Genomic DNA, 14,662 nt, shown 5'->3' on the forward strand with positions numbered 1-14,662 from the left:
AACAAAACAAAAAAACTGAACCACCCTGTTCTAACACCTGTGAAGTGCAGGCAGTAAAATCAGAAATTCAAGGTCATCCTCAGCTTCACAGAGACCAGCTTGGACCAGATGAGACCCTTTCTCAACAAACAAACCAATAAAAAAGAGTGCTAAAGGGTTACTTCATTCAGTAAAGTGCTTACTGATGGAGGATACAGAACTATAGGGGGCACAGGTGTAGTGAGTGTGAATTTGCAATCCTGCCACTGGAAGGCAGACTTCTGGCTCTGGATGGCTAGCCAGCCTATTCTACTTGGCTGTTCCAGGCCAGTGAAGAAAGACAATATCTCGAAAACCATGATGGGGATAGGGTGAGGTGGGTGAAGGGATGGGTATCTCAGTGATCAAGAACAGTTGCTGAGCCAGGTAGAGGTGGCACACGCCTTTAATCCCAGAACTTGGGAGGCAGAAGCAGGCAGATTTCTGAGTTCAAGGCCAGTCTGGTCTACAGAGTGAATTCCAGGACAGCCAGGACTACACAGAGAAACCCTGTCCCGAAGGGAAAAAAAAAAAAAAAAAAAAAAAAAAAACCTGAAACCAGAAAGATGGCTCATGAGATGGGGAGCTTCCTGCTCTTCCAGAGGACACAAGTTCAGTTCCTTGCCCCAGTTCCTAGCTCAGGAGCCCCTGTGACTATAGCTCCAGGTGCCTTCTTTTGGCCTCCATGGATACCCATAAACACGAGACATATAAACACATAAAGTAAAATTAATTCTTGTTGTTGTTATTGATTTTTTTTTTTTTTTTGAGAGAGAGGGTTTCTCTGTCTAGCTCTGGCTGCCTTAGAACTAGTTCTGTAGACCAGGCTGGTCTCAAACTCACATAAATCCACCTGCTTAAAAAAAAAAAAAAAAAAAAAAAAAAAAAAAAAAAAAAACCTCAAACAAAATAACTCAATCATTAAATCAGTGCCGCGGGGCTGTGTACTTAGAAAGTAGAGGCAGGAGGATCATTGCAGGATAGCCTCAGCATCTAACCCAGCCACAGGAAACCCTGCTTTAACAAACAAACAAACTAAGCATGACCCATTTGATAGCCAATAGCACAGGATAGCAAATTTGACAAGAGGAGTTAGATTTCCAAGCGGCCGTGAACAATGTATTCCATCCCCAGAAAGCTGGAATTCGAACTCACTGAGGTAGGAAGCATGGAATTCATAATTTGAACTGTATTTCTTTTTTTTTTTTTTTTTTTTTTTTTTTTTTGAGATGAAGTCTCAGTATGGAATATGTAGCCTTGGAACTTGCTATGTAGACCAGGCTGGCTACCCTCAAACTCCCAAAGATCTGCCTGCTTCTTCCTTGACTGCTGAGACCAGAGACATGCACCACCACAGCCCTGGCTTGTATTTATTCTTTTGAACTTCAAAGCTCACTGCTTCCAGGGCCAGGCACTGTCCTGAGACAGCCAGCACCGCCTCCTGTCAGTCTTCCTATTTCTTCACTGGCTTAAGACTTCCAGACAGCCAGTTTCTCCGAGCAACTGTGGGAATCACAGCAGGTAATGGGCATAACCAATTTATAATTTTCTGAGAATGAAAGAGTGTTTTATAATTCATTTCTCTTCAGGGAAGGTCATGGGCTGAACTTACCAGGAAAGATCATTTTCCAGAACATGAGAACAGACTGTACCTCAGCTGTTTCAGTTCTGCAGTGAGCTCTTGCCACCAACTCTCTGGCTTTCATTTTGGGAATTTCATCGGTTTCTGTTAACACAAAACCGATACTTACCAAAGCTTAAGAGTGTGGCAGTGTGTGTCTGTTGTTCTGGGGTTCTGTCCCTTTCTGCTTCTTACTATCTGTTGACTTTCAGGTCCCGCCCCAGAAGTGACTGCAACTTTAAAACAGTTATTGAAAGACTCTGGGCACTTATTCCTTCATTTCACAAATATTATTAACCTTTTCTGGTATCTTTATTAATTTTGCTTTAAAAATAATTTTCTTTAGTTGTTAAACAATGAGACATATATAGCTTTAATAATCTATAAAAAGGTCATAGCTGGGCACATTGGAATGTTCCTTATTTAGCCAGAAGCAACAGGTCTGAAAGATCATGAGCTGTGTCTGTGTCTGTGTCCTTGTCATCAGCTCCAGATAGCTGGGCCTTAGCTGTGAGGCTACTGTCTCCTGTTCTTTCCCTCTGGGCTGGCTGTGACCTACTCATTTAACAGTATGTGTGGACTGAAGACAGTTGTCTGCCTCTTCTTCTCTGCTACAAAGGGGCTTCAGAACACTAAGAATTTTCCTCAGAAATAAGTTCCATAGAAATTCAACAACAACAAAAAAGGCTTTTAATTTTACTTCCATGGAGTCTGCTGCAGCCATGCTCTCCTTACTCCATGTGACATCGCACAGGGATCACTGTCTCTATTCCACCACTCTTATCTTCCCTGTCAATAAGATTTCTGCCCCTTTATCCCTTGTGAAGGGACTGAGGGGTGGGGCCTCAGTTGTCATCACTCCTGCTGATGTGCTCCAGTGACTCTGCTTTGCAGTGTCAGCAGGTACTCTCCCTGACAAAGCCACTGCTCTGTAGAGAACACCACACTGTTAGAACTTCATTGTTCACAGGCTCCCAGCAGGAAATGGTTATTTCTAGAGTGGAGTCTATGAATCCATTTGCGGAGGGGGAGGTAGCTGTCCCCTGGCAGCCTCTCAGTGCTTTTGCTACTGGTTACAATCAGCCAATGCTGACCACTAGTAACAGTCTTCCCCGTTCTTTAGAATTCCTCTTCCCTAAAGTCATATGCCATTCATTCTAACCAACATGGCATCAATAGAGAAACTAGGTGTTCCTCTAGGTACCTGTTCTGCACACAGACTTTTAAAGCACCATGAGAATGGAAAAACACAAAGCTGTTTGGTGTGTTGTTGCTTTTACAGATGACTATAGAGAGCATGGCTAAAGCCACAGAGAGCACAAAACATAGGCCTGTGCTCACACACAGAGCTGGGCTTAGATAATTTGATCAGATATATGGCTGAGGAGACATAGGAGGAAGATCTGTAGATTGGATGCATGCCTGTAATCCCACACTGAAGCAGGACTGCCAGTCTGAACTACAAAGTGAGTTCAAGGTTAGCCTAGGCTAGAGTGAGACCCTGTCTCAAAGCACACAAATGAACGGAAGCTGCAGTAGTGGCTTGGGTATGACTTGGGGCCCATAAATAGGGGTGATGACCAGGAAGAATGGCAAAATCAGGCTAAAGTGACATTCAGTAGCCATACACTGGAGTGAGCTACTGAATGCTAGTTACACTGTCCTGTCAAAGTATTCCCAAGAATACTGGCCTGCTCGCTGCTGCTCTGTGGCTGTGAAAAGACAGGATGACCAAGGCAACTCTTAGAAGGGAAAACATTTAGTTGGGCTTGCTTTCAGATCAGTTCATTTCATCATGGTGGGAAGCATGGCAGTGTGCAGGAAGACACAGTGCTGGAGAAGTAGCTTTTGAAACCCAAAACACTTTCCCTTCCCCCAACAAGGTCACACCTCTTCATCTTTCTCAAGTATGCTGCTCACTGATGATGACCATTCAAATATATGAGCCTATGGGGGCCATTCCTATTCAAACCACTGTAAGAGGACCCCAGACTTAGTAGGCCCTGAGACATTAGCACAACTGAGTCCATGATGGCAGTACCATTCAGGCTGTAAAACTCAGCACACAAACAGTACCACTTGCCAAACCAGACTTCTTGGAAAATGTCTAAATGTCTAAATGTACTAACCTTAGCTTCTATGGTTTGCTCTTTTTTTTGTTTGTATCTTTTTTTTTTTTTTTTTTTTTTTTTTTGAGACAGAGTTTCTCTGTGTAGCCCTGGCTGTCCTGGAACTCACTATGAAGACCAGGCTGGCCTCGTACTCAGAAATCTGCCTGCCTCTCTCTCCCAAGTGCTGGGATTACTGTGGTTTGCTCTTATGTAGGGGTTAGAAAAATTACTGAAGAGAACAACATTCAACTCATATCTGTTTCAGGAACCCTGATTCTGCAGATGGTTATCACAGAAGGAATTTCTCCCCTGGAGAATGGAGGCATGAGGGAGGACAGGAAAGGCTACTTTTCTCTACAATCTCAGGCCAGGGGAGACAGAGAAGCTGCTTTCCACCCACAGAAGGCTGATGACGTTCACTGATGTCATTAACACTGAGCTGAGGCTCCTTCAGTCAGCTAGTGTTGGGGTCCACACTAGCCCCACATTGGGGCGGCCAAAATAATGTTGTGGTCCACACTAGCCCCACATTGGGGTGGCCAAAATAATGTTGGGGTCCACACTAGCCCCACGTTGGGGCAGCCAAAAAACGTCGCAGTGTAGGCAAAATGTTGAGGCCCGGGCCGACCCACGTTTGGGCGGCCACTGTATCCTGGCCCAAGCTGCCGCTCCGGTCTGCGGCTCCGGGTTCAGCAAGAGCGAGGGTGAGGGCAGACTCTACCTAATGTCTGATGTGTCTGATTCTCTCTCTATAGTCTGATTCTGATCTGTTCTGTCTCTGCCTTTTATATGTCTCACTTCTAAGCCATGCCTCTAAGTTACACCTTTAATCATGCCCTTAGGTCTTGTCTCTAACTCTGATCTCTATACTTCAAGTCATACTCTTAAGTCACACACCTTTAATCTCACAAACCTTTAATCTCACACACTTTTAATCTCAAGGTATCTAAACCAAGATTATCGGAGTGTGCTCAGTTGTTGTAGGCTATTGTAATCCAAATCTCATGTCAGGGTATATGGCTCAAGATGGCTGCAAAGCTGATAGCCGCTTTCTACTAAAAGTCAGCCCCCAACATTCCACAGCTGAAAGTAAAGCCGGAGGGTAAATAACTGCTTCCTTCCACAGATCTGTCACCATGAGAGTAACCTTCTCAGTTGCCATCCTTGTTCTAGCCAGCTCAGTGTGGACTTCCTTTGCAGTTGGTGAGTTACAACTTCTTGCTCTAGCCACTTTTTTTCTGCAATATATCTAATCTCTGGGGATATTAGAAGTGTAAATATCATTAGATTCATTCATTCATCATTCATTCATTCATTCACTGTGGTGGAGATTGAGTACCTTGTGCATACTGGCTAAGCATCGTACCCTTTAGCTATATTCCCAGTCTCACCATTTAGATTTATTTGATCCTTAATACCTCATTTTACAAACGAAGCAGAAATCCAGAGAAAGATTTCTACAGTCTCACTTGTCTCACAACTGAAAGTTGGACCCCAGCCTTTCAAATCCAGGGCCACTGGTTTTCCAAATACTAGAACTAAAGAGGACACCCACCTAGGAAGCACTCATTACCACAGCATTCATATCTGTACATATCTCAAGCCCCAAAAGAACATCAGTAGGCTCTGTAGAAGGAGACTCTTTTCTTCTGGCTGATGATTGACAGCGTTTAACAAATGCAGCCTCCACAGTTAACTGTGGAGGCTCTGGGGGCCCAGAGATAGCTTGTAGGCAGTAATGTACCCAATTTATAATATGGGAATTTATTACGAATAGTCAGATTAGTTGTTTTTAATGTTGAGCTTGAACGCTTTCTTTATTGGTGGCTGCTTTTAGGCCTACAATGGTTAAATTAAATGATGATTTATTCACTATTAAAGGTTTTTTCCATTCCTAAAGAGCTGTCCCTCTTTTGGCTATAATTTAAATTTACATTGAAATTTAAATGTACATTCTTTCCCATTTAGAGTTTGGTTTTTTTTTTTTTTTCCTCAGCATTTGCACATCAGTGGCAGCAATCTGTGTGGCCCATTTGCCGGATATGTGTCTAAAATGGAACCCTGGTTATCAATAGCAATTATTTTCCTCAAGCCTGAGAGAACGTTTGCTTAGTAACAGCTTAAATTACTGTAAGACATCATCCATATTGCTCCCAATATCTTTAACACCATGCTGGTTTTCCCAGGGCCCAGCACTAGCCTATTACATATCCAAGAAATATATAGTGTGTGCTGCAAACTGGGCTAGATGCGTGTATGGCAGTAATGTCCCCAGATTCACAGTAGGACACACCAGTGGTGGAAGATACAGTGACAACATGACGTATGCCAAGTATTAATAAATATTTTCATAAAGGACTCATAGATGTCAGGCATGGTGGTCCACACCTTTAATGCCAATACTTGGGAGGCAGAGGCAGGGCATCTGTGACTTTAAGCTTGAGACCAGCCTGGTCTACAGAGTGAGTTCCAGGACAGCCAGAGCTATGTAGAGAGACCCTGTTGTTCAATGATTTGAAGTTATATGACTCAAGTATAATTCTGTATGATTCTTCTATAATTACTTACATGTAGACTAGTGAAACTCAACATCCTTTAAGATGTCTCAGCATTATCACAGATAATTTATAACTTAATATAGATTTTCTTAACCAACTAATACAAATACAAGTGGCAGGGATGGTTGAGGGTGGCTCACTAGAGTACTTGCCTAGCATGCACAAAGCCCTGGGCTCCATCCCTAGTGCCACGTAACTGGACAGAGGGACACACATCTGTAATACTAGCACATTAGTAGGAGGCAGCAGGAGGTAGAGGCAGCAGGCTCAGAAGTACAAGGTCATCCTGGACTTATATAGAAATCCCAAAGCCAGCCTAGTCTACACAGACCCTAAAGAAAGACTGGTGGTAGGGTCAGTTGTCTAGCAGAATAAAGAGGACTAGTTGTCAGGCGAGAGAAGAAAAGGGAGATGTGGAGGGTACATGGAGGAATATTGCCAAAGCACTTTCCTTTAAGGCTTATCTTATGTGCACATGTGTTTTGCTGGTGTTCACATATGTGGACCATGCTGGTGAACTGGCACTGTTTGTTCACTGCTTTCAGAGGCAAGAAAAGGGCCCTGGAGTTATGGGTGGTTGTGAGCCATTGTTTGGGTGCTGGGAACTGAACATGGGTCTTCTACAAGAGCAATAAGTGCTCTTAACTGCTGAGCCACCTCTGCAGCTTCAATAGTTCATACTTACATAAAAATGTCTGTATGAAACCCAATACCACATAAAATTACATATACCAATTTTAAAAAAAGAATTTTAAGAATAAAAAAAGTTAAACCTATGAATTTTCTAAGTTATTTCCCCATGAAGTAGATGCAGCAGATCTCTGTTTCACTCCTGACTGTTTGTAGAGATCAGCTTGTGCTAAGAAGGAAACCCTGGGCTCTAATGACGGGATGGGATGCTCCTGCATGAGCAGGGCCCCTGCACCTACCCTTTTCCCTGGGGTCATAGACAGGGCAGTAACTCTTCTGTGTGTGCTGCTATCCTCCAGATTTCTTCCTTCCTATGGGATCTCACATGACCGAGGAACTTCTACAAAAGACAAAGGTGAGCTCTGCTTTCTAGGCTCCAAGAACAGGGGGAGAGAGAGAAAGAGAAAGAGAAAGAGAAAGGGAGAGAGAGAGAGACAGAGAGAGAGAGAGAGAGAGAGAGAGAGAGAGAGAGAGAGAGAGAGAGAGAGAGAGATTGATTCCCTCCCAGATACTTCTGGGAGGTAGGGAACAGGAGCAGCTTGCTTGGGAACACCATAATCATAAGAGAGTCCAAGTGGGTACTAGAGAGTTGGTTCAGCAGTTAAGAGCACTGACTGCTCTTTCAGAGGTTCTGGGTTCAATTCCCAGCAACTACATGGTAGCTCACAACCATCTGTAATGGAATCTGATGCACTCTTTTGGTGTGTCTGAAAAAAGCAATAGTGTATTCACTATTATACATAAAATAAATATGAGAGAGAGGGAGGGAGGGAGGGAGGGAGGGAGAGAGAGAGAGAGAGAGAGAGAGAGAGAGAGAGAGAGAGAGAGAGACTCATTTGGTTGCCCCTTGGAGCTCTTCCACACATTACTCCAGTCTGCAAGCTACCTGTGAGATTCACCATTAAATGCATGAGGAGGCCATGGCTCAACTTCAGGTTGGTTTTATACTGGTGGGAACATTATCTCCACAGTGATAACCAGGATATTTATACATCACTCTCACACCCAAACCCCAAGATGCATTCTGTCAACCCTTCCTCTTAATTGTGATGTGGTAAGTTGGAGTGTATTGCTATTTAAGACAGTATGGATTGTAAGTCACTCACCAATGCTTATAATAAATCCCAATTTTTGCCAGATATGATGTCTCATGTTAGTTCTAGTACTGGGGAGATGCAGGTAGAAATTTCTATGTGAGTCTAAGACCAGCCTAGTCTACATAGTAAGTTGTAGGACAGCTAGAGCTACATAAAGAGACTCTGTCTCAAATCAATCAATCAAACAAACAAACAATCAATCAAGTAACAAGAACGTAGAAATATCAAAGTAGAGACGCAGAGAGGCAAGAGGATCTCTGAGTTTGAGGCCAGCCTGGTCTACAGAGGTCTAGGACAGCCAGGGCTACACAGAGGGAAGAAAAGTAGAAAAGGAAACAACAAAAAGAAAAATAAAAGAAGAAATTCCCTCCATTTTTTTTAGAAATTCCTTTCCTTTCTTATTAATAATTATTTTAATGTATGTGGATCTGTATGAGTGCACACCACATGTACACAGGTCCCCGTGGAAGACAGAAGATCCCCTGGAGCTGGAGTTACAGGCAGTTGTGAGCCATCTGGTACAGGAGCTGGGAACCGAATGAACTCCATTCCTCTGGAAGAGCAACAGGTGCTGAGCCATCTCTCCAGCTCCAGAAATGCCTGTTTGGGAAGACGTTTCCCAGCTTTTACTTTCTGTACTATCACAATGACACTCTGTGATTTGTAGAACAGAGACTTTCTTTCTAATAAGGAAGAGGAGGGAGGCTAGGAAAGCACAGAACATTTACTATAGTTATATAGGGAACAATGGTGAGGACCAGGATAGATGTGGAAGATCTGAAGCCTGTCTTCTGAACTCCTGGTCTAGTGTTCGTTACTCTATCCACCATTCCTGCTACCACTAACAATGGTCAAGGGGCCTGGAGGGAGATGAAGGAAGCAGTGTTCTGTGTCTCACTTCAGGCCTTGTGCATCAAGAATATACAGATGTGCTGGATACTCCCCTACTTCAAGGTCAGTGAGCCTATATGTGGCAGCCACCAAGAAACCTACCAGGGTGAGTGCCATCTCTGCTCCAGAATTCTGTGAGTCTTCATTTTATTATCCCTTGCCTCAACCACTCCCATTCTTCCCTTCACACACCCCTCCATTACTTGCTTTTTTCCATTTCTTCCCTCTCTCCTCTTACTCCCCAAAGTTGAATGGGATCCTGGTCCAATAATGCAGAAACAGAAAGCCACAGAGGTCAGAGTGCAGTGCCTGGCATGGACAATGACCAAATGGAGGGAACTCAGTAGCAAGTGGGCACAGGATTCAGGTCATGTGACCATAGCCCAGTGGGCTCACCCAGCTACGGAATAGCCTAATGAAGCAGAGATGGGCTGGTGAGATGGCTTGGCAGGTAAAGGCACTTGATACCAAGCCTGATGACTTGGTGTTTGATCCTAGGGACTCACATGGTAGAAGGACAACCCTAAATTCTAGAAATTGTCCTCACCTCCACACATACACCATGCCACACACGTACACAAACACATGCTCATGCACATACATAAAATATGTAATTAAAACATGTCTTAATGAGGAGGAGGGGGATGGGCAGAAAAGGAGGTGTGGCGAGGAGGCAACCGGGGCTACAAAAAAAAAGAAAGAAAGAAAGAAAGAAAAAAAAAACCACCCTTTCTAGAAAAATAAAAATAAATTAATTAATTAAGGAAATTAAATATTCTCTTAGAAGTTGCCCTTGGGTCACAAACAAACTTTACAGTGCAGCAGTAATTTTGCTGGGGATGGGGGGAGTCTGCCCAACTCTGTCATTCCCTTTTAGCTCCCAAGTAAAAGACATGATTTATTAGCAAGTTGCTGGCTCGATGTCAGGCAGGTTCTGAGCTATTCTAACCAAACTATTAACAGCCAGATAAATGCACCATTATTGGCTGTCTTAGGGTTTTCCTGCTGTGAATAGACACCATGAGCAAGGCAACTCTTCTGAGGACAACATTTAATTGGGGCTAGCTTACAGGTTCAGAGGTTCAGTCCATTATCATCAAGTCAGGAACATGGCAGCATCCAGGTAGGCATGGTGCAGGGAGAGCTGAGAGTTCTACATCTTCATCTAAAGGCTGGCTTCCAGGCAGCTTGGTTGAGGGTATTAAAGCCCATGCCCATAGTGACACACCTGCTCCAACAAAGTCACACATCCAAATAGTGCCACTTCCTGGGCCAAGCACATACAAACCATCACACTTGCCAACTGATTCTTGCTCTGGTTCCATGTGTGTCCTCAGAGCAAGCTTCTTTTGGTCATATGCTCATGGTCCATCCTCATGGTCTATCCTTCTCCCTGTCTGAGATGCCCTCACTTGACCTGAAGTTCCCCCTTCCTCTCTTCCCTGCCCAATCACAGGTTCTAGCTTTTTATTATTGAATCAGGGATTATTGGGGAACATTCTTTACAGCACACTGGTCAATAAAATGCCCATGTCCAGACTGCAACTTGACCTTGGGGTACAGAAGTCAGCATCTGAATACACAGCACACAAGACCAACCCCTACATTAAAACAATCTAATCTGGATTCACAACAATTACAAATGAAACTGTTAGATATTCCCTCCTTTTTTTGAGCTGTCACTGTCATACCATCTATGCCTTTATCCATTGTATACCAGTTAACACAGGCATAAATATTATTACTGTCTTTTAAATCTGGAGAAAAAGATATACAAATACAATATATATTTCATTGTGTTTTCTAGCTTCATAAGAGCTGCCCAGTACTGGCTGTTTCTTCACATGGATTCCAGTTTGTCTTTTTAGTTGAAACAGGGTCTCATTAAACATATATATGCCGTGGTGGCACATACCTTTAATCCCAGCACTTGGGAGGCAGGAGCAGGACAGCCAGGGCTATACAGAGAAACCCTGTCTTGAAAAAAAAAAAAACAACAGCAAAAAGAACTGTTTTATTTTTTATGTGTGTGTGTATGTGTAGACACATAGCACTTGTAAATAGCATAGCATTATTAGTAAATACAGGAGCCTATGGAAGCCAGAAGAGGTCACTGGATCCCCTGGAGCTAGAATCACAGGCTATTGTAAGCTGTCCAAACTCACCCTCTTCTAACCTCCATGGGTACACAGACATACATGCAGGCAAACCACACATACACATAAAATAAATGCATCAGATATGTGTGTGTGTGTGTGTGTGTGTGTGTGTGTGTGTGTGTGTGTGTGTGTTCAGAGTAATTAACAAAATATTTCTTTCTTAACTTTGTTTGTCCTGGTCCCACCAAGAAAGAACTGGTGTGTCATGGTTTATGGCATACCACAAAACAAAAATAATCATTTCAAGCCAGCTAGTAGTAGTGCATACCTTTGGTCCCAGCACTCAGGAGGCAGAGGCAGGCTATCTCTGAGTTCCAGGACAGCCTGGTCTACAGACTGACTTTCAGGACAGCCAGACTATTATACACAGTAACATTGCCTCAATAAATAATTAGATAAATAAATAAATACATACATACATACATATAAAAACAAACAATGATTTCATAATATAATTTTTTCCAGATATGAAGACAGAACTGTAATTAAAGTGCATGATGGACCATGTGTAAGTAAAGTCTCTTTTCCTTTTTCATTTTTAAGAGTAAAGCAGGAAATAAAAATTTATAACTCAACAGGGTAACAATCCATTCTCCTAAATTTTGAGTTAAACATTAAGATTATGTTAGTTTTCTCTAAAACTGTATTAGAAAATATTATATTCCTATGATTACTCCAGCTGATGCCAGATCTCCGGTACATAAAGAACACCGCGGGTAAGTTAGTAGACAGCTGGCAGAACCTGGAAGGAAATGTTCCCACCCCAATGTCCCAAATCTCAGGCAGAAAACAAGGATATGTATCTCTTCTTTCTTCCTTTAAGCACCCCCAGCCCCTTGGGGTGTTTGTTTGTTTGTTTTTTGAGATAGTCTCATTAAGTAGCCCTGGCTGTCCTGGAACTCTCTATGTAGACCAGGTTGACCTTGAACTCACAGAGAACCACCGACCGCTGCCTCCAGAGTGCTGGGACTAAAGCCATGCACTTGTACCTTAATATTCAGAAAAACTCACAGAAAAATAGGCAAAGACTAGTTTTACAGAAGAAATAGTCACATCTGACATGCTAGCACCTGAGAGCTACAGCAGAAGGATTGTAATTTTGAGGCTAGCCTTGCCTCCACTGTAAAACCTTGTTTCTAAAACAAAAATTAGGGACAGGATGTGCTCTTGGGTTTGATCACGAGCTAATTAACATGCAAAGCCTGCTCAAATGCTCTTGAATAACTGGACAAATTCAAACTGAAACAATAATGGCATTCCAATTTACCAGCTTTACTGGGAAAGGCTGGGACATTATCAGTGCTGGTGGAGACAAGAGGGCAGTAGTCTCACAATGGCTGGGAGCAGGGAGGACTTAAAGTCATTGTGGAGAACAACCAGGTTTTAGACAGTGTAACAAATTGAGTACATATGTATCTTATGGACCAGTATTTCCAAACCTTGAAAGGTACAAAGAAATGTTCTCAGCTTTGCAAAGTGACATACATGCCTATGGCAGTGTTTCATGGTGTGAAGCAAGAGACTGAATAAATGGGTTGTCATTCCTCCCCACAGCCTTGCACAAGTTCTCTATCTGTATCATATAACAGGAGGAGGGCTGGTCCTTGTCACTTATCCCCAACCCTGTTTCCTGCCTACTATCACCCCCTTTACTGTTATCTCCTCTCCCAGATCCCTCACAGAATCTTTAAAGTCATAGCTCTTAGCTACATCTCATATTCAAAGAAGCAGAGGTCTGGAAAGACTTACTTACCTCATACACTGAGCTGAAAATCAATAGGGCTAAACTTTGAATATGGACATCAGTTTCCCATTCTGTTCCTCATGCAGCCCCTGTTCTATCCCAGGGTACCACACGCCTCTAATGTAATGCTTCGACTCCCCATCTGTTCTGCTGGAGTGGAGTCCTCAGAATCGCATAGGCAGCCACGTCCTTTGCTTTTCCTCTCTGCCTATATCTACTCTGCTTTCTTTTTATCCTGCAATGAGATCAGAATGTCTCTAGTCAGCCCCAGTTCAGTGTTCAGCACCCTCCTGCTGGATTGTGGGTATGTGTGGTTACCAATGCATTGGCTTTTCTCTTAATCTGACTTCAGTTCCTCTAAGCAAACATTTCTCTTACAGGAACACTCCTCAGATGAGTTTGAACCCTAATAAAAGTTACTGAGTTCTCAGAGAGCCGTGTGGAGTATGACTGACTCTTCAAAGATTCCCAATTTGGGAGCCAGGGTCTGGAGTTCAGTGGTAGAGTACACTATTGTGTACGAAGCCGTAGGGAGTGTTGAAAGAGAGCAGCTCCTTGAGAAGAACAACTTGGTACTAGAAGATACTTGCTTCAAATTCATTCATTCATTTCTTCAATAAATGATTCTCAGCATAAACTTGGCTGGTAAACATTTTCTCAGTTAATAAGAACCTTTTCCTTTTGGGGGAGTGGGTAGGGTTTGTTTGTTTGTTTGTTTGCGACAGGGCTTCTGTGAGGCCTTGGCCATTCTAGAACTCACTGTGTAGACCAGGTTGGACTTGAACTGAGAAATCCAACTGCCCCTGACTCCTGAGTGCTTGGATTAAAGGTGTGCACCACCACCGCCTGGCAAGAACCTTTTCAATATATCAGATACTCAATGCTCTCATTTCTCTATATTTTCACATAAATTGTGACCAAATAACCAATGAAATGTACAATGTGGGAATAAATATCTCAGTAGCAGCAATGTCTACAAGCTGTGGGCTTTGGTCATAACTGAGTTTGATATGTGTCCTGTGAGCAGTATAGCTCTCAGCATGTCTCATAACAACTACACTAGAAAGGGTACTGTGTACTATGTATCTGTGTACCATAAGCATTTGTGATACTGCAGAAGCCAGAAGGTGTCAAGTTCTCAGGAGTGGAGTTACGAATGGTGTGAGCCACCATATGGATGCTAGGAATCAAACCTTTGTAAGAATAGGAGGTGCTCATAACTGCTAAGCCACCTCTCTAGCTCCAAAGATTTGTTTTTAAAGATGTATTTATTTGAGTACACTGTAGCTGTCTTCAGACACACCAGAAGAGGGCATCAGATCCCATTACAGATAGTTATGAGCCACCATGTGGTTGCTGGGAATTGAACTCAGGACCTCTGCAAGAGCAGTCAGTGCTCTAAACCGCTGAGCCATCTCTCCAGCCTGATGATTTTTTAAATCATGTATATGTGTCTAAGTGTGAGTATGTGCAGGTGCCTACAAAAACCCAAGGTGTGGGTCTCCTCAGAGCTTGAGAACCTGACATGAGGCTGGGAATCACTTGGATCCTCGGCAGGAGTAGTACGTGTTCCTAACCACTGAGCCAGGTCTCCAGCTTGGAACTCGCAGTTTTACTGAAAGAATATTTAAGTATAATATTGGGGTGATTCCTGATGATCATGGTGTTTCTAAATACTTCCCAGTTAAGGTATCTAAGACTCAAAACAATCTTAACCTGGACTGGATGAAGCAGGTCTGCAATCCCAGGTACATGAGAGACTGGGTCAGACAG

General features: G+C 43.1%; 1 protein-coding gene across 1 annotated transcript; it reads left to right on the forward strand.

Moving 5' to 3' along the window:
• Window positions 1-1,317: 1,317 nt before the first annotated feature.
• Window positions 1,318-13,514, forward strand: Spink8 (serine peptidase inhibitor Kazal type 8 (putative)). The gene is made up of 6 exons (XM_076918017.1): window positions 1,318-1,539; window positions 4,877-4,953; window positions 7,298-7,353; window positions 8,999-9,120; window positions 11,611-11,653; window positions 13,270-13,514. Exons 2-6 carry the CDS (start codon window positions 4,887-4,889, stop codon window positions 13,297-13,299), a joined length of 318 nt encoding a protein of 105 aa, XP_076774132.1. The 5' UTR covers window positions 1,318-1,539; window positions 4,877-4,886; the 3' UTR covers window positions 13,300-13,514.
• The last annotated feature ends 1,148 nt before the right edge of the window (window positions 13,515-14,662 follow it).

Source organism: Arvicanthis niloticus, chromosome 21, assembly GCF_011762505.2.
Source record: "Arvicanthis niloticus isolate mArvNil1 chromosome 21, mArvNil1.pat.X, whole genome shotgun sequence".
NCBI lineage: Eukaryota > Metazoa > Chordata > Mammalia > Rodentia > Muridae > Arvicanthis > Arvicanthis niloticus.